This window comes from Equus asinus, chromosome 11 (genome assembly GCF_041296235.1).
Source record: "Equus asinus isolate D_3611 breed Donkey chromosome 11, EquAss-T2T_v2, whole genome shotgun sequence".
In the NCBI taxonomy this organism is placed as follows: Eukaryota; Metazoa; Chordata; class Mammalia; order Perissodactyla; family Equidae; genus Equus; species Equus asinus.
The window spans coordinates 27,985,618-28,010,144 of NC_091800.1; the positions used below are offsets into that span (position 1 = coordinate 27,985,618).

Below are 24,527 nucleotides of genomic sequence, written 5' to 3' on the forward strand. Positions count from 1 at the left end.
GGGCAGTTCCCCCGACCTGCAGCGGACATTTGGCAATACCTAGAGACATTGGCTGTCACAGCTTGAGGGTAGGGGGAGAGGAGGAAGTGCTATTGGTATTTAGCAGGTATACAGCAGGAGTGCTGCTAAGCATCCTACAGTGCACAAGATAGCTCCCCACAGCAAAGAATTATTTGGCCCTAAATGTCAGTAGAGCCAATTAAGAAACCCTAATCGAGTCTGTGGAAAAGCCACAGGAAAATTTCTCAAGTAGCACAGTGCTGATTTCCATTAGATTATATCATTCTTCAGGTATGGTGCCCTTTCTAGGCTCTCTAAAAATTATCTCCCTTCCCACAGGCCTTAAGCAGAGTTGAGTTTTTCTCACTTTCATTACATCTCTTTATCACCTCCCTAAGATTACATACTACTTAGTTTAGTTCAAACTGAGAGTCCCTAAATCTTCTCAGCCACGTACTTACAGATAATTTTTGAGCTATTTCTTCATCCATTTTTTACTACTAGTTTCATTATTAGAATCAACCTTAATTTCTGATTTCAGCTTACTTTGCTTTCATGCATATATATAAAATATTTTTAAAGAAGAAACAAATTTATTGGGTCTATTATAATTTTATTTATACTGAGTAAAAGAAATTTTAGCTCTAGTTATTATCATACTGCATTAACACAAAAACCGCTTAGTGAAAGACTTCATGTTCACAGTCATTAACTAGTCTGCACCCCACAGCAAATCAATTTTTAAATAAACACCCTTTAACTTTCTTCAAATATTTCCTATCAGTTCCAAATTACTTGCAAACCTGGGTATTCTATCTTAGTTGTGAAACTTAGTTTGAAGAAAATTCACTTTTCAGTGATTTATATTTTAAAATGGTAGAAAGTAAAAAGAATCTTTCACTTCAATGCTTTCTCAGAATAAAAACATTATTTTGATTAGATAAACATTATCTTCAGGTGGAGTCCCAATCGATCCACAGGTCCAAAGGTTCAGTCCACAGGTCACTATGGTAAAATGAGCCTGGGCCACAGGACAGATTCTGGCATTTATATTTATAATGTCGGTTCTTATAGAGTCATTTCACCTACTATTCCTTTCAGCATGATCAGCCATACAATCTGCAGGGCTCAGTGCCAAATGAAAATATGGGGCCCTTTGTTCAAAAATTATTAACAATGTGGCACAGGAAATAATTAAACCAAGTGGGGAATTAAACCAAGTGCAACGTCCTTCTGAGACAGGGACCTGGTCTACTGCACAGGCTACACGCCCATGAAACTAGCCCTGCCTTTCAGATTATGTCATTTACAACCTATCAGTAAAGCTGTTGGTTAAAAAAAATTTTTAAGCTTTTTTGTAATCAGATTTAATTTTCTCAACAAGCAAATACACTCACAATCAGTTCAGTTAAATCAAGTCACACCAAGGGAAGATTTGCTGTAAGTCATCAACCAGCAACTATTAATTCAGCTAATCTATATTGAGAGAAGGGAGAAAAAAGGACCTTGGTGGAGCTCTTCCTATGTGTCAGTCACTGGAGATGTTAAAATAACCCTTGTTTTACTCCTGCTACCAAGCAGGCGAATTGGAAGGATTTAGGGGGTGGAGGGGTAGACTTGATATTGTGTCCTGGTTTCTACGTAATTTCAAAAAGTTACTTGAAACCCTTTTCATGAAGTAAGTGGGGCAGACCTCAGGTTTATTCAAGCTTTCTGCCTTATCCTCCGGCTTCTGGGGAGAGTACGTGCCACCAGGCAGCGGGTCCTTGACCAAGGAACCCGGCCCAGAAGCAGGAGGAAGAGGTGCCCACCTGCCGGCTGCGGAGAAGCAAGAGGTGAGGGGGGGGGGGGCTGTGGGGGCGGAGCCTTCGGGGGACGGGACTGTAGGAGGGCGGAGCCGAGGACAAGCGGCTCCGGCGTTAGGACCCGAGAGTGGGCGGGCCCGATGGAGGGTGAGCCCTAGAGGGGGCGAGGCCCAGGCGGTGGCACCGGCGGCCATCTTGAGGCCCCGCCTTCAAGTTCCCACTGCTTCTCTTTCCGCCGCGGCCGTCGAGGTAAGACTGGGCCTGGGCAGAGGCCCGGAAGTCCGCGGTCCCCTGGGTCTCGGGCCGCACGGGAGACACCGCGGGTCCTGCTCCGGGTGGACGCTGAGGCCTACTGCGAGTTCCGCAGGCACGAGCACGGAGACAGCGGCCGCGTCCCGCATCCCTGTTGCCCACTGAGCTTCCTCGAGCGTGTAACCCGGGGGCGCGCTCTCCAAGGGGAAGCTGCGCGTTTCTCACGTGCCCGCTCCGATTATCTAGCTCTGTCCACCTTACGCAGACTCTTCTCGCCCTTGACCCCGCCGCGACTAGAGGTGTGTCCCGGTGTCCTGAGGAGACAGGCCCGCAGCGGGGGCAGCTCCCCGGGCGCCGGCGCTGTGGAGCGGGCTCGGGTGTGAACGCCGGGTCGGGGCTCTGCAGGGGTCTGCGGGTCGTTGCCGAGGGGGTCGTCAGGGAGGTGGGGTCTGAGCGGGCCGTGGAGGAGGGCGTTCGAGGTTGCGGAAATACTAATAGGTAATGTTTGAAAATGGTGCGTATTGCCGGCCGTCTTTTAAGCAGTTCGTAAATTAACTCCTTTCAAGCCGGAGCAGCCCTATAGAATTGGTCGTATTCTATCCCCACTTTACAGACGGGGAAATGAGGCTTGAAAGATTACGTAGTTTTCCCGAAGTCATGTAGTACGTGGGGAAGCCAGGATTGGAACCCGAAGGGTCTGGCTCCAGAACCTTCTCTAAAACCGTTATCCCACAGCATTGAGTGAAGACATCCCGTGGAAACATCCAGGCTATTCTAGAAGTATACGTAATTGAGTTTGACTACCTTAAGATGATACCAAGTGAGGCCAGAAAAATACTGTGGGACCATGGAAGACAATTTTGAGAGCCAAGTTGAGGTGTTTGGACTTCATGGATGCTATGGTTTTTTTCCCCAGGGTGGATTAAAAATTCATATATGGGCAAGCCATGTGAGTTTTTATGAAGGAAAAGAGACTATGCTTAGTACACAGTTAAAATGTGGTTGAAGTATATGTGGCCTTTTATTCATCCGTGTTTATCTTTTTGTCAGTTCTCCGTAGTTTCTATTTTAGGAAGTTTTAATGGCATCAAACTTGAAAAACTTATACCGCACAGTATAATTAATTGCATTGCTTTCCGTTTCAGCTACTAGCCTGACAGCGCAGTGGGATTAGCTCTCTGCACCTGTAGGAGCAGCCTGGAGGTGGTCAGGCATTTCTCATCTGTTGGTTAATGTGGGCAAGCCAACTATGTTTTGGTTTTTTTTTTCTTTTCCTTTTTTTTTTTTTTTTTTTTTTTGAGGCATATCAGCCCTGAGCTAACATCTGCTGCCAATCTTCATCTTTTTTGCTGAGGAAGCCTGGCCCTGAGCTAACATCCATGCCCATCTTCCTCTACTTTATATGTGGGACGCCTTCCACAGCATGGCTTGCCAAGTGGTGCCATGTCCGCACCTGGGATCCGAACTGGAGAACCCCGGGCCACTAAGAAGCAGAACGTGCGCACTTAACCACTGCACCACCGGGCCAACACCCATAACTGTATTTTAACACCACTGAACTATATGCTTAAAAATGGTTAAGACAGTACATTTTGTTATGTGTTTTTTTGTCACAATTTTTAAAAATAAAAAACATAACGACTAACAATATCATGTCGGCCATGTTGTGCCTCAAGATGTGAATTGTATGGGTATCCATTGAGCAGTACGTCAAATAGATTGAAGCCTTGGGCTTCCCTGCGGGATTGGTTTTAGTGGAAGGAAGGAAACAAGGTAGCAGGCTAAGTTTTAATTTCTTGTGTTTAATTAGGATAGTGGCAGTGGGAATTCAAAGAAGGGGTAACTTTAAGACATTTCAGACGTAGATTGGGTAAGATAAGCATGGGTGGAAAGAGAGGCAAAAAAGGAAAGAAAAAAATGGTTCGAAGATAGGAGATAAAAACTTAATTTTAGATGTGTTGGGTTTTATTAGCCGGTAGCATATTTTGTTAGAAGGGTCCAGCAAGAAATTTAAATTCTGGCACAAATGCTTGAAAATGATCTCGAGATGCAGATTTTGATTTTTCCACTCAGAAGATGTAGTTGAAACTAAGAGTTAGGAGTTAAAGTGTGTGTGTGAAGAGAAAAGGAGAGGGAGATGGGAGGAGAAAGAGAAAGAACGGAAGGGAACTCACATCCTGAGTTTTCACTGAGGAGAGAGTTTGAAGAAAAAAGCGTTGGTCAGCAGTGCCGTGATCCCGAGATGTTAGGGAGACCTGTGTAGGTTGTTAAGAGCGAGTGGAGTGGGACCCAAAATGAAGAAATGGATCAAGTGCAAGAAGTCTGAGAAAATGGTAACAAAAACACAGGCAGAGAGACTCATCAGAAAGAAGGAGGAAAGAATGGGTAAAAATACAGAGAACACAGATTTCTGGAGGTGGATGACATTTAGCTTCAATAAGCAAAGGGAAGAAAAGTCAGATTTGACCATTTGGCCTTTTGGGGGAGTGGACACTTTGTGAATAAAGCTGACTTTGTCTTTGATAGTTTATACCTGATTGGCCTGGCACGTACCATGCACTGAGAGAACCTTTCTTTTCTAAAGAATATTGATGTTCATTGTATTGATGCTCGAGGAAAATTGTGTAACTCGCACTGACACTGAGATTGTTCTGGATTTTTCAGGGCGGAGTGGGTGTTATTCTCCCCTCCTCTGTCACTCCATCTCTCACACCATCTCTCTTCTAGAACCTAAGTGAAACATCTGTCAGACAAATGACGCTTATAAGTTTCTATTTATTTAGTGTATCAGTCACTTCAGTGTCATTCATAAACTCAGTTTTCTCACCAGTTCATCCTTTCTAGCCAGTCAACCCAGTATTCCTAGGTCCTCGTCTCTTCCCTCCTTCTTCCTCCCTGCATTCCAAGTTTGGTCTTCACGCCTTCGTCAGGCAGGTCTAGGCTTTGTATCTCTCTCTGCTTTTCTAGTCCCCACTCCTGTTTTCTTCGCTCTCAGCAGTTGACCATATCTCATACTTCCAAATTACAGTTTAAAACGTTTTTAAAATTTTTTTTAAAACAAAAACTTTCTTCATAGGAATCTTACTCCAGCAAAAGTTTTTGAGCAACCACTAGGCCTTGTGGCAAAATGGGTCTTCGGGTAATTAGCTTAAGGGCCAAGGTGAAGTGGTGATGCTGTTCCCTCAGCTGTGTTTTCCACGCTGCCATATCCAGGGCAGACAGTCACCACCCTCAAGAGAAGATGATGTCTCTTTTGAGAGTGCGTAGTGTACTCTACATGTGTGCATAACCTTTGTTGTGAAAAGTATGTCCTGTTTATAAAGCATTTTTCTTTTTCAGGATCATCTACCCTTTGGTGCAGACAAAAAAAGGCAGTAGCAGTTGGATAGTGTCTTAGTGTACCTTATTATGTGTTTGAAAGTTGAATGAAAAAATCTAATAACTTGGTTTAAAATGTTATTTTTCACATAGAAAAATTTTAGTGAGAAAGGTAATCAGCTAGTCCATCATATCATACATATCTCATAGTATATCTAGTTGTTAGCTTATGTCATATTTTTTATTGAACCTAACTTTTTTCTTGATTTATAGTTGAAGGTGGTTTCTAAAATGGATGGTTGGGGGAAAAAACTTTAAAAGCTTTGATTTTATGTTTTTAGTTCATCCTACCAATTTAAAAGACATTATTTTAACTTTGTTTTCTTTGGCCACATGGGAAGTATTTGGTTTTAAATTTTAATTAAAGAACATTCAAAGAGCAGAAGAAATAGGCTAGTTGTGGTTTACTAATTTAGATGAATAACAAAATATAGAAGAACAGCAATAAAGGAGAAGCTAATTTTTAAAACTTTCATATAATTGATGGAAGTTAAAAAAATAAATTATTCATTAATTCAACAAGTAATTATTAGGACCTCTTATGTACTAGATATGTATTCATTGTACCATATTTTGGGAAAGCAGACATAGTCCCTGCTAGGTTTAAGAAAATAGGATTTCCTTGTAGAATAATTCAGTAAATAATTGTATTCCTTGGTCTCTTGTGTATATATGTTAAAATTATACATGTATCTCTGTTAGTTCCTTTTTAAGAAAGAATCATGAACAAGAATAGCTGAAATTTGTATTCAATAATTAATAACATCTTGTGAGCAATTTGTTGTTTAAGAATTGATCTTTTATAGATTAAAAGCATAAACCTGTGAATAGAAGGTAATTTCTCTGTGTGTAATTGAAATCCCCTAATCCTGTAAAATTAGTTAATCTTAAGAGTGTCTGGGGGAAAAAAAAGAATATTTAAAGACCCTCTGGGAGGCAGGAGAGCATAGCAGCAAAGAGTAGGGGCTCTGAGGTCAGATTTTCTGGTTCAAATCCCAGCTGTCACATGCAAAGCTGAGTATTTAGATTTATTGAGGAGATTACTTAAACATATGATTGAAACTAATCTTATTTAGAATTTTGCAAAGACATTTCCAAAATTAGCTTTTTAAGATTATTGTTACATATCTTTTTAGAGTAACTCTAACATTGCAACTCATCAGCACATGGTAGAATATTTCACTGAGAAGAGCACCAGAGTGGTAATCCCTATTCCTGATTATCTGAGGATTTTTTATTTAGTGTATACAGCTTACTGATTTTATAAGGAGGGGAAGGGAATCAGAATCAACAGATACTTATGATAAAGATGGTTTTCCAGGGGTTTTTTTTGTATGTATTATAAAAAATTAATGTGTGGCATTTTAACATTTAAGTTTAAATTATTTATGAAAATTTAAAAGATTTGTTGAAGAGAAAATAATTACCAAAATCGAGAATTTTCCAAGGACAAGCGGCACCTGCAATTCACTTAAAACAGCCTTATGTTTTACTTGTTGGTTTGTTTTAAAAGGAGAAATGTTGATCTGAAAGTCGCATATCACTTTCTCTGAAAAACTCATAGAATGAGAAATTCGATCTGGTTTAGCATATAGAAAAATGCCTGTCACACTGTAAATGTTGGATAAATATTATGTTATTATTATCAAAATCATTATTATTGCACTCCCATTTTCCTCCCATTTTAAAATCAACCGTAATCAGTCATATCAATTCCTTGACTCCTTTGTTACAGTTTACAGGTAAACTATTAACAATTTTTAATCTTCTAAGCTAAGTAATCAGTTAGTTACTTATTTTATTCTGCCTCTTTCTAAAAAGAATTTGGGGCAGTCCACAAAAGGAAAAAAGAAACTTTTTAATAAATTAGTGATAACATACCAAAGTACTAAAGGTTTCTAAAGTGAGTAACAAGTGTAAGTGTGTGTATGAAAGTTTCTTAATATTATTTATCAGAGAAAATTAACATGTGAAAAAATATTGTAGGTGGAAAACAGTTGTATGTTTGGATAAGTTGTCTGAAAACAGTTAGTTTTGTTTCAAATTTTTCAGGAACTAATTCTCTAGAAATTAATGAGATTAATCTTCACTAATAGGAGAAGAATGGCGTTGAAACAGATTTCCAGCAACAAGTGCTTTGGGGGATTGCAGAAAGTTTTTGAACATGACAGGTAACTACCAACAAGATAGGATTTTAGATGTATCTCATTCTGCTTCCATCTATTTGATTCTCTAAGCCCATGAAAGATCATTGTTGCGTGAATTACTGTTTACGTGGAAAAATTCCTGTGGTTTTATCAAAATTACCTAGTCGTGATATTAGTGATTGTAATAAGATATTAGTGATAAAGAACAAATTAAGGATGTGGTACATTTCAGTGCCCATTAGCAAACATGTAATTTAAGATCTTTAGAATTCATTTTTTCTAAAAGCCAATTTGTTATTTCATTCACCTCTTTAGAAATGGACACAATTTTTCTTTTAATAATATTAGTGCTACACTGAGGACATTGCATTTGTTCTCTTACTCTGCTCAAAATGACTATGTGCCATGCAGAGTATAGGCTCAGGTTGCTTAATAGATCAATATGCTAAATTGGCCGCATTCCTTCTTTAAGGGCTAAGGGATATTTCTTAAATGTTGGTAGAATCACTTATTCTGGACATTAAATCACTTATTTTATGTTTCCCTCTTGACTAATGAGGGGCATTGATTTTTTTATTGTGGCTGTTAAAATTACAGTGTTGAACTGAACTGCAAAATGAAATTTGCAGTCTATTTACCACCAAAGGCAGAAACTGGAAAGTGCCCTGCCCTATACTGGCTGTCTGGTAAGTGTTATGCATTTGAGTTTTATAAAGGAATTTCTTTTTCTTTTATCTTACTCTTTTATTTTGACTTATTGGTATGCTTTCTGAGCCATTTATAAAAGACTTTAGGCACCTGTCGTACTCTACTCTTACTTTATCCTGAGAATAATTTCAGACCTACTGAATTACATTTATTTCACTTCTTCTAAAATTAGACCAAGTAATTTAGCAGAGAATCTAAAGTTCTGGACTCAATGGCAAAAACTTAGAAAAGTTGTTTACCTATGTTGTACCTACTCAAGAATTTCTGGACTTTACCACCCAAATAGAATAATATTAGGTAAAACCAGAATACCATGATACACTAATTAGAAACCACAGAAAGTAACTTCTTATGGTCTTCTCTAGAATATTTTAATTGGAGTCCATGGATCTTCTCTGGCAATGATCTAGAAAATCACAAAAACATTTAACCTAAGACAGTTCTTAGATTAATACTGTTATAAATCTTATGAGAAAGGGAACTTTAATGTCTTCAGAATTATTTCTAAAAAAAAAAAATTTAATACCAAGCAAGCTTGGTTTTCTGTATTATAAAATGATGAGACTTTATAAATCATTCACAGTATAGCATGAGATAACAATATTTTTTATCTTCAGGTTTAACTTGCACAGAGCAAAATTTTATTTCAAAATCTGGTTATCATCAGGCTGCCTCAGAACATGGCCTTGTTGTCATCGCTCCAGATACCAGCCCTCGTAAGTGTTCTTGTTCCAGAGATCCTTTGTACAAATCTAAATCTTTAAGACTAAGTTATAAGTGGTATAATAGATACACTATATAATTCAGTTCATATTTTTGCTATTATCTCAATCTTTCAAGTGACATCATGACTCTAGAATACCATGCTATAATTTTTCTCACTGAACTTCACTCATGACATCTCTTAGGAGGGAACAGTTTTGCTATTCCCATTTTGTAGATTAAAACACTTGAAAACAGAGATTGAACAACTCAATTAATACATCATATTGGCACTAGTGTCAAAATAGCACTAAATGCATAAGAAATTTTTCTCTTCCATAGGTAAACTGTCTTGTCATATGGTAATTATGTCTTTTCTCGTCTCTGTTCACCGTCAATCAACAATCATAGTTAAAGTTTTAATATAAATAATTAGAATGTTTACATTAGAGGGATGAGAATATCCTATGTTTAAGAACTCAACCCATTAGAGAGTTAAAACTTATGTTGTGACTATAGAAGTGTCAGGGAATGGAATTTAAATGGCAACTAAAATTAACTGGAAGTTAAATGGCTGACCTTGGGAAGTAGTGCATTTTCTTTCACAAGCCATATTATACGAAAGTAAAACATGTCTCACTAGAAATGTAATAAAAAGCTTAATTCAAAATAGCATCAGAAATATAAAATGCCTAGGAATAAACTTTAAAAATATGAAGATTTATTTATTTTTTTTAAAAAAACATGAAATTTGCTAAAGATTGTAAATTCTGAAGACTTGAAGAAATGGAAAAATGCCGTGTTCCTGGATGGGTAGACGGAGTATTATGAAGAGGTCATTTCCCTCATATTACTCTACATATTACTATAATTGTATTAAAAATCCCAATGGTTGACTTTTTAACTATATGCAAGTGTATAAAATAAAACCTAATAAAAAAAAGAATATAACAAAATCTCGTTGGGGAATGAGTAAATAGGGGAAGTATGGATGAAATGATATTAGAGTACATAAGAAGACGTTTCCCTTTCAAAATAGTGAATTGAGCACAAGCATTTGTCTCCCTTCCCTTCTAAGACCACAGTGGTAAGGAGAATTCAAGAGGGTTGATGATGGGGGAGGGTCATCAGAGAAGGAATCTCAACACGTTTCTGAAAGATGAAAAGAGGATATAAGCCCTTTGACAGGTAAAACAGAGTGAGGGCACATACATCCAGAGTCCGTACGAGGGCACTTCAACAAAGAAAGCCAGTGTGCCTTTCCTTGACAGTGAATACCCCAGCCTGGAAGGGCATTCCCTTTCTCACCTCATTGAGTAGAACTACTCACATGGCCCCATTCAAGAGGGCCAGGACATAATGCACCCCAAAAGGCAGAGAGCCCACAATATTTGGTGAACAGCCCTAATGCAAATGAACTTTCAGGTTCATTTAAAAGTGTGTTATTAAACATGGGCCATCACTATCGAGTAGATGAAACCACAAGATTTTTCCTTGGTAGGTGGCTGCAATATTAAAGGAGAAGATGAGAGCTGGGACTTTGGCACTGGTGCTGGGTTTTATGTGGATGCCACTGAAGATCCTTGGAAAACTAACTATAGGATGTACTCTTATGTAACAGAGGAGGTAATTTAATTTAATTTTATTCTGTAATTATTAATTGATGATTGCCAGAAGTTTGATTTTGGACACAAAGTCCTTCCAGTACTGAGAATTTTAAACTAGGCTTTGGTGTTGTTGAATCTATTTGGTACATATTTATTAATTACTTTAGTGAAAATTCCTAAGTTTACTAGTACTATAGTCTTTTTTTACTGCAATTCAACTTAACATGAAGTACAATTTTAAAGAGTTTAATAATTATATCGATACCCATATGTACTACCCAGGTTATGCAAAGAAAATAGTATATGAAAAAACTTACATTTCTCTGGCAGCTGGTTCATTCAGACATATTTTACAGTGATTAACCAAGGCTTAGTCAGAAAGGATAAGTAAGTGATAAGCATTGCTTCTTTCAATAATATTTATATTCAGTTTATGCATTTTTCTAAATTTTATATGATTTTGTTAATTTTATGTGATGTTTTGTATATCATAAAATCTCAGAAACAATAATATAAAATTTTAATTACCCATAATTCTATCAACTCAAACAACAACTATGTTTTGTATGTTTTAGTATAGTCCACGCTTTTTTGGTATGACTAATTTTAATATAATTGTAAAACTTTTTGTTGTTCTTTTTTTAATTGTATAAAATATTTTCAAATCTAATCTATCTGTAACAGCTTTAATAATTGCATAATATTCTGTCATATGCCATAATTTACATTTTCCTAATGTAGGATATTTATGTATATACATATATTTTTTACCATAATAAATTTTACTGCATTGATTATCTTTGTGTATAATTTTTTTTCTATTCCAAGGACTTTCCCCTTAGAATACATTCCAAGAAGTGAAATTGCTAGGTCAAAAATTCAGAACAATTTAAAGGTTCTTTCTGCATCATCATCTTAAGTTGCTTTCCTAAGGAGGATTTACCATATATTCTCCAGTGATATATTAATAATCATGGTCTACCGGAGTTTTTTTTATCTTTACTAGTTCAAACTGTTGTAAGACTGTGATTTAGAAGTGTTAATTCTGTAATTATTTTATATGACTTTGTAAAAGTCTCAACTTATTTCTCTCATATCTTTTGTCACACTGTTAAATTCTCTCCAGCTTCCCCAACTCATAAATGCCAATTTTCCAGTGGACCCCCAAAGGATGTCTATTTTTGGCCACTCCATGGGAGGCCATGGAGCTCTGATTTGTGCTTTGAAGAATCCTGGAAAATACAAAGTAAGATTACCTAAGCTTCTTGTAATGAATATTTCTCTTTGATAATATAATATTAGGAACTTTCAAAGATTGAAATTAGGATATTATTGTTTTAGTATTGGGAGTAAACTTTTCTACTGTTGGAATTTCAAGGTGTTGTGGGGGAAGACTATTAAATTTGACCACACAAGGTATAATACAGAAGTAGGAACTCTATCACAGTGGTCTACTAGAAATATTATAAAGCAATTTTTGTTGCTTCTATTCAAACTGTAATTTTCCAGGTATTTTTTTTTCTTGAAGGTTATTCTTGGTGAACGTTATGGTGGCAGTATGTATCATTTACTTATATTTTTATTAGGAATATCTTTGTAAAGTTGACTGACGTTCTCGGGTACAAGAAGATATTTATGATTTGTAGAAGTTTAAGAAATCTCTGATCTTAATGCCTCTGATGAAAATTGGAATGCAACTTGATTGAAAAATATCACTTTCAGCCTTCTCATTCATTTATTTGAAACTTTATAGCTTTACATGTGTTTAATGAGCCACGTTGGAATAAGCACCATATGTAGAATGTCATAGTGGACAGAGCAGCATGCCATAGTGTTGAAAAAGGAAATGTTGAGGCAATGATTATCTTAGGGTTGCTTCTGTCTTTAAAATCACAGGGCTATCAGAAACCTCAAGATTTTTTTAAGCCATTTCCTTCCCTTAGGAACAAGTTCTTAATCATTTCAGGTGTGCCACTGAGAAATGAGAATATTTCTCATAGCAGTTTCTTGCTGTGGCACCAAATATTTTTCTTTGGTAAGGGTTATTATACAGTTAAATTAATTCATGGGATGACAGTGGGTTTTCAAAATAAGAGTTTATTTCCCATTTTTTTTATGTAAGGCAATCAATTTGTTGTGTTTGAGGGAGAAAATCAAATTTATTTGGAGTTTTTGTCCTTTAAGAAAACTATTAGACATTAGTAAACATATACATTGATAAGAACTCTGAAACTGAGAGTCCATCTCTGTACCTTATCCTGTAAAAAACAACATTGCACAGAACATAAAATTGGATTAACAGACACTTGATCCTGTCCAAAACGATTTGGCATAGACCAATATGTTCATGGACATTTTGAGCTGGACAAAATGTCCTGCAAGGGAAAATTGTATTAAAAATTCTGCCATATTTAAGCACTTTTCTCAGTACTTTCTTTGCACTAAGAGAAATAATGTGTCTCGGATTTAATAACGTGTTCACAAAGGTAGGCGTGAACTGTTTTATGTTACTATTCATCAATTTTAAGTGGAAAAAATGAGTAGAAAGTCTGATCATAAACTTTCATTTGTGCCTTATTTAATGAAAATGTAATGTATTGCTTCATATTATTTTAGCACCTAGAGTTTATTAGCTGTCTTAATCGAACACACAGAAGATGTACCTTGGAGAGGCCTACAATCTAAGCCTGTAATATAGCAGAAGGAAAATTGTTCACAGGGGTTTTCATGGCAAGTCAGAGTTTATAAACAAGGTCAAATAAACTTCTGAGTTTTTAAGCAAGTTGCAAATATCTGTTCACATTTGATTTAGCAAAATATAACTTGTTTTTAAATTTCCTTTGTTTCTGAAGTCTGTGTCAGCATTTGCTCCAATTTGCAACCCAGTGCTGTGTCCTTGGGGCAAAAAAGCCTTTAGTGGATATTTGGGAACAGATCAAAATAAATGGAAGGTATGTACTGGGTGGCTGTCTTCATACTCATTAAGTTTTCAGATTTGTTGAAAAGCAACAGACTACAGATGTGGTATTCCTAGCTCACTCAGGTTAAGGATCCAGAGCTAAAACTAATTAGCAAAAGTGTATACATATAACAATAACAAAAAAAAACATTTTCCAATTGAATTATGGCAGATATTCTGAGGCTACATTTTTTTTTCTGATAATGATTAATTTACATGTTTATTTCTAAGTTAACATTACCCAGAAATACCACTTATTATTACTAAATTTAGTTTTGCCTCTTGTTAAGTATGTGATCAATTATACAGTAGGAGCCACAAGGCCTGACTTTTTAATATTTGTGTGTCTGTTTCAAAATCCAGCATCTCTCAGATTTAGATTTTAAATTAAATAAAGACTTTAAAAATAGATATTGTGTAATGTATGTTTATATGAACATTCCCAGTGTCAAGATTGCTTTCTCAAGCAAAGGAGCAAATGCTTCAAAATGAAAATTAAAATGTCCCTTTCTCCTGGGACTCTTTTTACTCTTGTGCAGAAGTGGGCTATTTGCAAATTCCACCAAGAGTTTGAGTATTTTGCAGATGAACTCCTCATCACGTGCATGTTAACAAGTAGAAGATATTTGAGTGGAAAAATAAAACCTTTTTTTGTCTTATTGTTGTATGTTTAAGATTATTTACACATGGACTCCCATTTTATTTAAGATTGGTCACTGAAATTCTAACAGACTGGAGGGTTAATCCTTTAGTCACTAGATTAGAGTTTTGTTTTGGGTTGGATTTTTATTGTATTGGAAGAATGCTGAAAATAATTACTATTGAGTACTTTGAGAACTGACAGTGCAGGTATATCAGTGTTTTGAGCCCTCGCATGTGCAGAGTCTGTGAGGGGTTCTGAGACTTTATGTCATGAAGGTGATGACCCTTTCTCATCCACACGGGACTTATGGTCTAATGGTAGAGTTGGCTAAAAGACCAACTGATTGGAAGAGGGAGGGGAGAGGTAGAAGCATGGGTAACCTATAAAGGAATCTCATTATATAAGTTTTCTCCAAGTGACAGTAGATTCTATTATTTTATGCTGTGTTTAGGCTATTATTTAATTTACTGTTGGAATAAGGAGGCTATGCAGAATTATCAAATCAGAACTTAGAACTATTTGGACTTTAAAAATCCCCTTCCACTGTCCCCTTTTAAAATTAAAGAAAGCAAGTCGTAAAAAGCATGATACTTTAGAAGGAGAAATTTTTTGGTTTTTGTTTGTCTTGATTGATGCATCAAAGTTGTGGTTAGTGAATATATATGAATAATGAAGAATATTTAAAGATGGATGGTAAAATGTGAAATTTTAGCTCCTCAGATTATACATTTGAGGAATTGATAATATTATTCAGATTATTCAAATCAAGTCTTCCTGAAAGCTCGTGGCAATAGCAGAGTTTGGTGCCGTTCAAAAGACTGCAGAAGAGAGAGCTGAATGTGTTTATGTCTGGAATTAGAGCCAGAAGAAAAGAGGAAAAAATAAAATAAACTGTTTATTTGAAATAGAGAATATGTAGAAATAGAAAAAGCTAATGGAGTTAAAAGAAATAATTTGTGGAGAGATTTACAAACAAAAAAATTATGGGTATTTTTGGAGTTGAGAGGTGATTAAGAACTTTAAAGGTTTAGAAGAAAAAAGACTGTACTCTGAAGAATGCTTGAGATACAGAATTCTTGCCACTGGGCTACGACTGCTTGAAAGTGGGGAAGAGGCTATAATTGGGAAATAGAATTCTGAAGACCTTATAAATAAAAACCAGGCAAGCCAACGTAAAAGCATATTTCCAATTTAATCAGCCTTAGAGCTTAAATGACTTTAAATCCCTATTTGGTTCTAGTCTAGTATGTTGTGGAGTGGACACTTTTAAATTTTTTTTCAGTATTTCTCCTCTTTTTATAGGCTTATGATGCAACCCATCTTGTGAAGTCCTATCCAGGTTCTCAGCTGGACATACTAATTGATCAAGGAAAAGAGGACCAGTTTCTTTCAGATGGACAGTTACTACCTGATAACTTCATAACTGCCTGTACAGAAAAGAAAATCCCTGTTGTTTTTAGATTACAAGAGGCAAGTACTAGGAAACCTTAGCTTATTATAAATAACTAAAAAAGCAAGATTCTGCTGTACTTTCTTAATTTTATTTTAGATTTAGCAAGCCACCTCTAGTAAGATATTTTTTTAATTATAATAAGACGCTTAAAGTGAAAGCTTTCGTATTAAGTTAATGATACCTAAGAAGAAATTCCATAGAAATAGGAAAGGTTTGGGTATTGAAAAGTATTTACAATTTTCTGTCCCACTATAAAATCAGTGAATAAGAAATTTAATGCTTCAATAGTACTTGATCTTCAGCATTACTAGATATATCTTTCTTTACACACGCAGCTATTTTCGCAGTAGAATAAAAAGGACAAGCTTCCACCTTAACTACTCTTCACTTTATGTACACAGCTCACTTAGCCTCACACACACATATGCACTCTGTATTGTTTGAGTTAGATGCTAATCTATCTCTTGTGCTACTTGGTGTTTCTAGTTGTTTAAGAATAATTACTGAATTTTCATTTTAAATTTTCCTTAACTTAGGACTATTGACTACTACTCACCAGACTCTATGCTAATACAGTTATAATTAAAGAAATTCTGCTTTTATTTTTTAAAAGTTATTTATTCATAACCTTTAGAACATAATATAAACAAACTATTTCAGGATAAAAAGTGAACACAAAATTGTACATGATGGTGATTTTTAAAAACATTTTTATTTATGTTTAAGGGTAATGTCAAGCACGTTGATCTAAAACATGTAATTATAATGATAAATATTCAGAGTAATCTAGATCAATGTGCAATGTGGTACCTTTCAGTTTACAAAATGTTTTCACAGCATTAGCTCATTTTATCCTTGTATGACCAAATGAGAGACTGAATTTCCGATCCTGTCCATATGTTTTTTTTAATTCAACTTTTTTTATTATGGTAAAACACGATATATAAAATTTATCATCTTAACTATTTCTAAATGTACACTTCAGTGGTATTAAATATATTCATAATGTTGTGCAACCATCACTACCATCCATCTCCATAACTCTTTCCATCTTGTGAAATTGAAACTCTGTACCCATTAAACACTAACTCCTCATTCCTACCTACCCCCAGTCCTTGACAACCACTATTCTGCTTTCTGTCTGTATGATTTCGACTAGTTTAAGTATCTCATATAAGTGGAATCATACAGTATTTGTCTTTTTGTGACTGGCTTATTTCACTTAGCATAATATTCTTCAGGTTCGTCCATGTTGTAGCATGTGTCAGAATTTCCTTCCTTTTGAAGGCTGAATAATATTCCATTGTATGTCTATACCACATTTTACTTATCCATTCGTCTCAATGGACACTTGACTTGCTTCCAAATCTTAGCTGTTGTGAATAATGCTGGTGTAAACGTGGGTGTACAAGTATCCGTTCACATCCCTCCTTGCATTTTTTTTGGGTGTATAGCCAAAAGTGGAATTTCTGGATGAGATGGTGATTCTATTTTTCATTTTTTGAGGAACCTCCATACTGTTTTCCATAGCAGCTGTACCGTTTTACATTCTTGCCAACAGTGGACAAGGGTTCCAATTTCTCCACATCCTTGCCAACACTTCTTTTCTTTTCTTTTTTTGATGGTAGCCATCCTAATCGCCATGAGGTAGTATCTATCTCATTGTGGTTTTGATTTGTATTTCCCTGATGATTAGTGATGCTGAACATCTTTTCATATGCTTATTGGCCATTTGTTTATCTTTGGAGAAACGTCTAAGTCCTTAGCCCGTTTTTGCATTGAGTTGCTTTTCATGTTCACGAAGTCCAGTTTCACTCTTGTTGTTGCTTGTGCCTTTGGTGTCATTTCCAAGAAATCATTGCCAAGTCCAGTGTCATGGAACATTTGCTATACGTTTTCTTCTAAGACTTTTATAGTTTTAGGACTTAACATTTAGGTCCTTGAGCCCTTTTGAGTTAATTTTTGTCTAATTTAGGTTAGCTTAAGGATCCATTCTTTTGCATGTGGATATCTAGTTTTCCCAGCACAATCCGTTGAAGACTGTCCTTTTGCCGTTGAATGGTCTTGGCACTCTTGTCAAAAATCATTTGACTATATATGCAAGGATTTGTTTCTAGGCTTGCTGTCCCATTGATCTCTGTGTCTATGTATGCGAGTACCACACTGTTTTGACCACTGTAGTTTTGTAGTAAGTTTTGAAATCTGGAACTATGAGTCCTCCAGTTTTGTGCTTCCTTTTCAAGATTGTTTTGGCTATTTGGGGTCCCTTGAGATTCCACATGAATTGTAGGATGGCTTTTCTATTTCTGCAAAAAATGTCAGTGGAATTTTGGTAGGGATTGCATTGAATCTGTAGGTTGCTTTGGGTAGTATTGATGTCTTAACAGTATTAAGTCTTCTAATCCATGAACATGGGATGCGTTTCCATTTATTTGTGTCTTTAATTTCTTTCAGCAGTGTTTGTAGTTTTCATTGTACAGTCTTTCACCTTCTTGGTTAATTCCTAAGTATTTTATTCTTTTTGATACTGTTGTAAATGGGAGTTGTTTTTGTGATTTCCTGTTCAGATCGTTTGTTGTTAGTGTATGGAAATGCTCCTGATTTTTGTGTGTTGAGTCTGTCTTGCTGCTTTGCTGAATTCATTTATTGGCTCTAACAGTTTATTTTTGGAATCTTTAGGGTTGTCTACTATAAGATCATATCATCTGCAAACAGATAATTTTACCTCTTCCTTTCCAAATTGGGATGCCTTTATTTCTTTTTCTTGCATAATTGCTGTGGCTAGAACTTCCAGTTCTGTGTTGAATAGAAGTTGCCAGGGGCTGGTTCAGTGGCATAGTGGTTAAGTTTGTGCACTCTGCTTCGGCAGCCTGAGGTCCCAGTTTGGACCCAGGTACAGACCTGCATACTACTTATCAAGCCATGCTGTAGCAGGTGTCCCACATAAACCATGGAGGAAGATGAGCATGGATGTTAGCTCAGGGCCAGTCTTCCTCAGCAAAATTAGGAGGATTGGTGGCAGATGTTAGCTCAGGGCTAATCTTCCTCAAAAAAAAAGAAGTTGCTGATGTGGGCATACTTATCTCGTTCCCAAACTTAGAGGAAAAGCTTTCAGTATTTTACCATTAAGTATAATGTTCACTGTGGGTTTTCATATATGGCTCCTGTTGGTCTGTTTTACAGATGAGGAGACAGGCTCAGAAAAGAACCTACTTCTCTAAGGTCACACAGCTAGTTTATGGTAGAACCAGGACTGGAAGCAAGGTCATTTAACTGCAAATACTGTCCTGCTGTCATCTATTTAACTGTTCCCAAGCACGGTGGAGGAGTGCTCCTGAGGAGCAAAGGGATGGAATTAGAGCCAGCACAGGGAGAAATTGTGCATGGCCTGCTATCTGTCTTATCTTTTGTAGCAGATCTAAGCAATCTCCCTGTTTTTTGAATCTCCCTGATATTTTAAACATGTAAACAATATGTATATCATGTGGAAAAAATTTCAAAAACCAATACATTCTATCTACTTTGTTGTCTCTGAGTATCTATCCTTAAATAAGAATTTTTTTAGATTAATGTGAACATTTATCACTAGAATTACGTTTTAGATCAGTAACCCACTTTGAGAATCCGGATACCAATTTGATTATAAATACAGCAGTGGGTTTAACTATGGTAACTATAGCTCTATGTGAGGTAACAAACCATATTTTTTCCTAAATGACTTAACTTCTTGGCACTAGCAGTGTCAGATGCCTCTTCTGCTTTCCTCAAGGCTGTACCAGGAAGTTCTGTTGTTGCTACCAACTGCAAAGTTTCAGCTGCCAGCAAAAGACTGAAAGGTTTCTAGGGTTTGTCATAAAAATGCTGTAGAGTTAGAACACTGTTGAAATTCTTGGAAGGAAAAAAATAAATCAACTTTTTATTTCTAGAATGCTTATATCCCAAGCAACTAAAAAACACAGTTGGCTATACTTAATGAGGAATGAAACAAAGCATTCAATTCTTTTTTAAAAAAGTGAGAAAGTATTGACATCACTAGTCACAATCTTTAGATCAGGCACAAGTTTTCAGTCACTTTTGCTCCAGCAAGGTCAGGTTAAGGATGAACTGCACAATCTGAAGCAGATCGTGTTTAGGTTTGTTGTGATTGAATGAGAAACTCTGTGGACATGCCTGGGCAGGGGCTGCAGAAGGCTGCTTGCAGATCTTCAGGCCAGCTTCCACCGACTTCAGATTGCTCGGGGCTGAGAGTCTTATCATCTGCTTTATCATTTGATTCTAAGCACAGTATAGCTGTGTTTCTTTCTGAAATGGGAGCTGTGAAGAATTAAATAAGCTGAAAATAATAGAGGGTATATATAAGTAAATGATCTGAGGAGAAAGAAAGAAAATTAATACAACTATGTACATGGTTTACCCAACTTCATTCCTTTACCTCTATTTAATAGTGTTAAATGTCCACAATCTATATTTATACTGTCAAGTGTCAGAAAAAAATTGAGAGGGAGAGGTAGTGCATAGGGATATTTATTTGGTTGTTACTTCATATAATTTTTCTGTTTTGGCTTTAGTGAATCTAAATTGAAAAGCACTAGGTAGTAGAATTCTGATAGCTAATACGCAAAGATCCAACGTTAGTCTGAAGTGGAGAGGCCTAGTATGTCTTATTTTTAGTTATTGAAGTTACATAGTGAAGGAAAAATTTTAGTGACCTAATGCTAACTTCTAGAAACCTCGAAACAAGGCTGTACTACCTCCTTAAGTATTAGGCCCTTTTTGAAGAATCACAGATTGTTTTGGCCTCTGGGTCTGCCTGTTAGAGAAGAGTAAGAACATGGCACAGAATTCCAGAAATGCAGGGATCTCGCATTCATTTCTGTATCTTCATGCTTAGCTTAATTATCTAGCACATAGACTCTCCAGAAGTGCTTATTAAATAAGCAAATGAAGACCTTTCACCAATCCTCTTCTTTGTCCTCGAAAAGACTTGGTAACTGGGGGATTCATATTTTAGCTCTCCTAATTGAATCTGGAAAATATGTGGGAAAAGACTGCCTGTTAGAATAAATGCTCATCATAACTGCTGGAGCATTGCTGCTTTTTTGAGAATTGAGTGAAGAATAAAAGAATGCGTTCATTTATTTTTATACCCTAAGAGTCAGTGTTTTGCTACTGAGGATTTTTCCATTTCCAGTGTGAGGTAGAAGAGGAAAGTAGGGCCCTTTCAAGTGTCACTAAATAGACATAATTGCACAAGCCACTTAATGTACCAAACCAACTCAAAGAATTTAATGAAGGCAGCTTCCCCCATTTAATAATATTGGTAAATAGAACTTGAAACTAGTCAAGAATGACACAATTAGCTTTAACTATGTAAGCGTCTTCTGTCTACCAGAATGCCAGTACTTCAGATGTGTTCTCTTGCCTTTATGTTGACGTTTTAAAAAATCTTTCTTGGTCCCTCATGACAAGCATTTTCTATTTTCTCGTAAAGATGGATCTTCCGTTAAATATCATCATGGAAGTTAAGGACATTTGACTTGTATTTTAGATAAAATGCACTGTTATTCTTGCAGTTCACCCCTGAGAGGTCAAAACTGTCACTTTGGTTTAAACTGGGACTTCTCTAATATGATAATAATAATAATAAATAACAGTAATAATGGTGGCTACCCACTATGTACCTGAAACTGTGCAAGGCTCTGAACCTTCGTGAAACTAAGCATAAAAATACAGCATACTCAGTCACATTAGAGTTTTTGTTCCACAGGTGTTTTGAGGCATCTGTTTTCTTGCATCTGTGCCTATTTTCAGATCCATCTTTTCATGTGTGAAAAATGACAGGTACTACCTGGTAGTATATTTCACAGGTTTTGTGGCCTGAAAATCATGGGCCTGTTTAACTTCTTAACAATGCAAGAATTACATGAGTGAAAAATGTTTTTCTTCAAGTTTTTCTTTCTTTCTTTTTTTCTTCTTCTTTTTTTTTTTTGCTAAGGAAGCTTCACCCTGATCTAACATCTACCAGTCTTCCTCTTTTTGCATGTGAGTTGCCACCACAGCATGGCCACTGACACACAGGTGGTGTAAGTCCGCGCCTGGGAACAGAACCCTGGCCACTGAAGCAGAGTGCACTGAACTTAACCAGTAGGCCACTGAGTCTGGCCCTTCAAGTTTCTTTCTTTCTATAAGAGACTGTCCTTCAGCTCTAAATTTAATTAACTGGGACTGGTCTAATCACTGAGAGGTGTGAAACCAAATAATTCCAAGGCTCAGCCTTAATTTTGACAGTGTTCCCGTCAGATTCACTTCTGTTTGGTCACGAAGAAGAGGACAGATTGCTTTTAAGTTACTTTGATGACTTTAAGCCAGAACTCTTTATTAACTGCTGTTCCCAAGACATACATTGCATACCTCTGAAAGTAAGAGGTTGAGAACATTTACTGATTCATCAAAAACCTTAGGGATTTGCCCCGTTCCCTGAAACCCAGGTAATGTTTTTATTAGGTCTATTTTTGTTTCTTAAGTGCTTAGGAAAATGTCCGTTTTCTCCCATCAGAGACCATTCCTTAGATTAACATAAAACTTTAAAAATTTTTCTTAGACTTTTATTTCAGTCTGTTTCACCTTGTGTTTTAATTGTTTGGGGAGGTGAGGGGGTCCCAAAAACTATCTGTGTTTAACACCCTTACATTCTTCTCACCTTAACTTTTTTTTCTTTTTCCTTTGGAAGCTACTTGTTATCTGGTACTCAGAGGACACCCCAAGGAAGGATTGCCCCTCCATTTGCCTGTGTCAGGGGTTTTAATTGACTAGATAGATTGAGATCTCTTTCAGCTCAACTGCTTGGCACATTACGTCTTCTCTCTGTTACATGGTAGTTTTCAAAAGAATTTACTGACTTTTTACCCAGTTTGGTTTGTGGCTAAGGAATGTCAGGGTTTAATGAATTATTCCTTTTTCCTCAAAGATATGATAATACTTTTACTGTGTAGGAGGTGGAATTCTTAATGTAATTTATAATAGCTGTGTTTGACTTCCTGAACAATGGTGAAGCATTTTTGAGTTCTTTCTCTGTATTGTTAAATGTGTGCTTTTTTGTGTGTTTTGATGTTCTCTATCTTACTGATGTTAGTTTCTTTTGTGAGTTGGAACTTCTTGCCCATGTTTCTAAGCTCTCTAAATTCTGAATCTTTTAGTTCTTACTGATATGACCACGTTTACTCTGTGCATTTAATCATTGTGTTATTTCCTCTCTTTGCATGTTAATGGCAGCATGTAGAAACTAGGCTATGCAGAATGTTTAGTTTTTCTTCAGTTTTTGCTCTTCTTTTAATGTTCAGTGAAAATGTTGAAGTATAAGTATAATCTTGATTTTGATTAAAACCTTCCTCATAAGGTTTTGACTATTTACAAGCAAATTAAGTGACATGAGAGATATTTAATGTCCCTAATATTGATGTTTCTGAATGGTAGATAAATGTCTCACCATCTCTCTCTTTTGTCTTCTAGGGTTATGATCACAGCTACTACTTCATTGCAACCTTTATTGCTGACCACATCAGACATCATGCAAAGTACCTGAATGCATGAAAAACTTCAGATAAAAGAGTCTTTTCAAGATGATAAAATTGTAGTAAACATAATTGCAGGGGGAAAAGATTTCAAAACATTGGATTTCATACTGCTGAAAACGCTTCACTCAGTAGTTGAATCACCTTCTGATATAGGAAACCTGATTCTGATTTAAAAAGTTATTTTACCAGTGTTCATAAAATACTTAATACTTTACAGCTTTTTTGAGTTCATTTGGAAATCATTGTTATATTGACCTCAGGTCACAGAATATGAATGTAATCCCATTCAAATCATAGAATACAAACTCTGGAGCAGAGGGTTTAAAAGTAATTTAGCCTAAACTGCTCACCTTGCCAGACTTTAACCTATGAAGGCATAGACTGTTCTTCGTCATGTTCATTGTTATGTATAATCTCTAGTGTCTAGCAACTGCTTGGCTTCTAGTAGGCATTTAATTAAATATTTGTTAGTTGTTGAATAAGGAGGTAGGTTCAGGAAGGTTAAGTGAATTCCCCATCATTATACAGGAAATGGAGTTATTTGTGGGATGGCTAAGATTAGAAGCCAGATTTCTTAAACCCAATCCAGTGATATTTCTCTTCTTATCTACTTCGGTCTTATATATTGAGCCAAATAAATTTGTGGACATTGTTTTTGAGCATCTCTCAAGAGACAAAAATTAAATAATAAGATTCAATCTGATCATAGCTGGATGAGAAAATGTTTCATATGTTACTATAAACACAGATTTTTTTCCTTTAGTTACACACAGAAATTTAGCTCGATGAACACGCCAAGAGTAATCATTACAAAAGTAATCATTACAGAAGAGATTTGTAAATATCAAACTGTGTTCCTTTAAGAACATAATTGGCAAACTTTTGAAACACAAATAAAATCTGATTGTTTTAAAGAAATGTATTTTTCTGTTAAACAGCACAAAGGTTATACATTTTAAACATTACATAAGAATGCATATTACGTGGAAATTGAAGAAGACGTCAGGTTCTTAAAGTTATAAAACTAGTACTATTTAAATGTTAATTGGATTGTACTAAAAAATTGAAAATGAGTATGATTTAAATAGCAGTGGTGGAGACTGAGCCCTGTAATGAGCTCCACGCGAAGGGGTCTAGTCTAACCAGTCTGTGTCCTCTAAGAAGGAAAACCGCTTATGAATTTTTTGCATGTTGTTGGTAATCCTTTGTAAAGAAAAACATTCTGGTCCTGAGATGATTGTGTTAATCAGGGAAGAACTAGTAGGAGATGCATACATTAAGAGGAGTTGGCTCATGTGA

At 36.1% G+C, this 24,527-nt stretch overlaps 1 protein-coding gene across 6 annotated transcripts; it reads left to right on the plus strand.

The window, feature by feature from the left end:
- The first annotated feature begins 1,400 nt into the window (after positions 1-1,400).
- On the plus strand, positions 1,401-24,146 carry ESD (esterase D). 6 transcript variants are annotated; one of them, XM_070520675.1, is made up of 9 exons: positions 1,401-1,835; positions 7,532-7,606; positions 8,180-8,268; positions 8,908-9,006; positions 10,494-10,618; positions 11,726-11,845; positions 13,452-13,550; positions 15,504-15,671; positions 23,164-24,146. In XM_070520675.1, exons 2-9 carry the CDS (start codon positions 7,539-7,541, stop codon positions 23,242-23,244), a joined length of 849 nt encoding a protein of 282 aa, XP_070376776.1. In that variant the 5' UTR covers positions 1,401-1,835; positions 7,532-7,538; the 3' UTR covers positions 23,245-24,146. The 6 variants fall into 6 exon arrangements, with proteins under 6 accessions (XP_070376776.1, XP_044635919.1, XP_044635921.1 ...); XM_044779984.2 differs by lacking the exon at positions 1,401-1,835 and adding an exon at positions 1,862-2,054; XM_044779986.2 differs by lacking the exon at positions 1,401-1,835 and adding an exon at positions 1,968-2,054 and having other exon boundaries at positions 7,535-7,606.
- The last annotated feature ends 381 nt before the right edge of the window (positions 24,147-24,527 follow it).

Excerpts from the sequence above, each read along its gene's own strand:
- ESD (XM_070520675.1), top strand. The coding sequence starts at position 7,539 with ATGGCGTTGAAACAGATTTCCAGCAACAAGTGCTTTGGGGGATTGCAG. Across the intron at positions 7,607-8,179 it reads AAAGTTTTTGAACATGACAG|TGTTGAACTGAACTGCAAAA; the intron begins GTAACTACCAAC and ends TTAAAATTACAG. Across the intron at positions 9,007-10,493 it reads CGCTCCAGATACCAGCCCTC|GTGGCTGCAATATTAAAGGA; the intron begins GTAAGTGTTCTT and ends TTTCCTTGGTAG.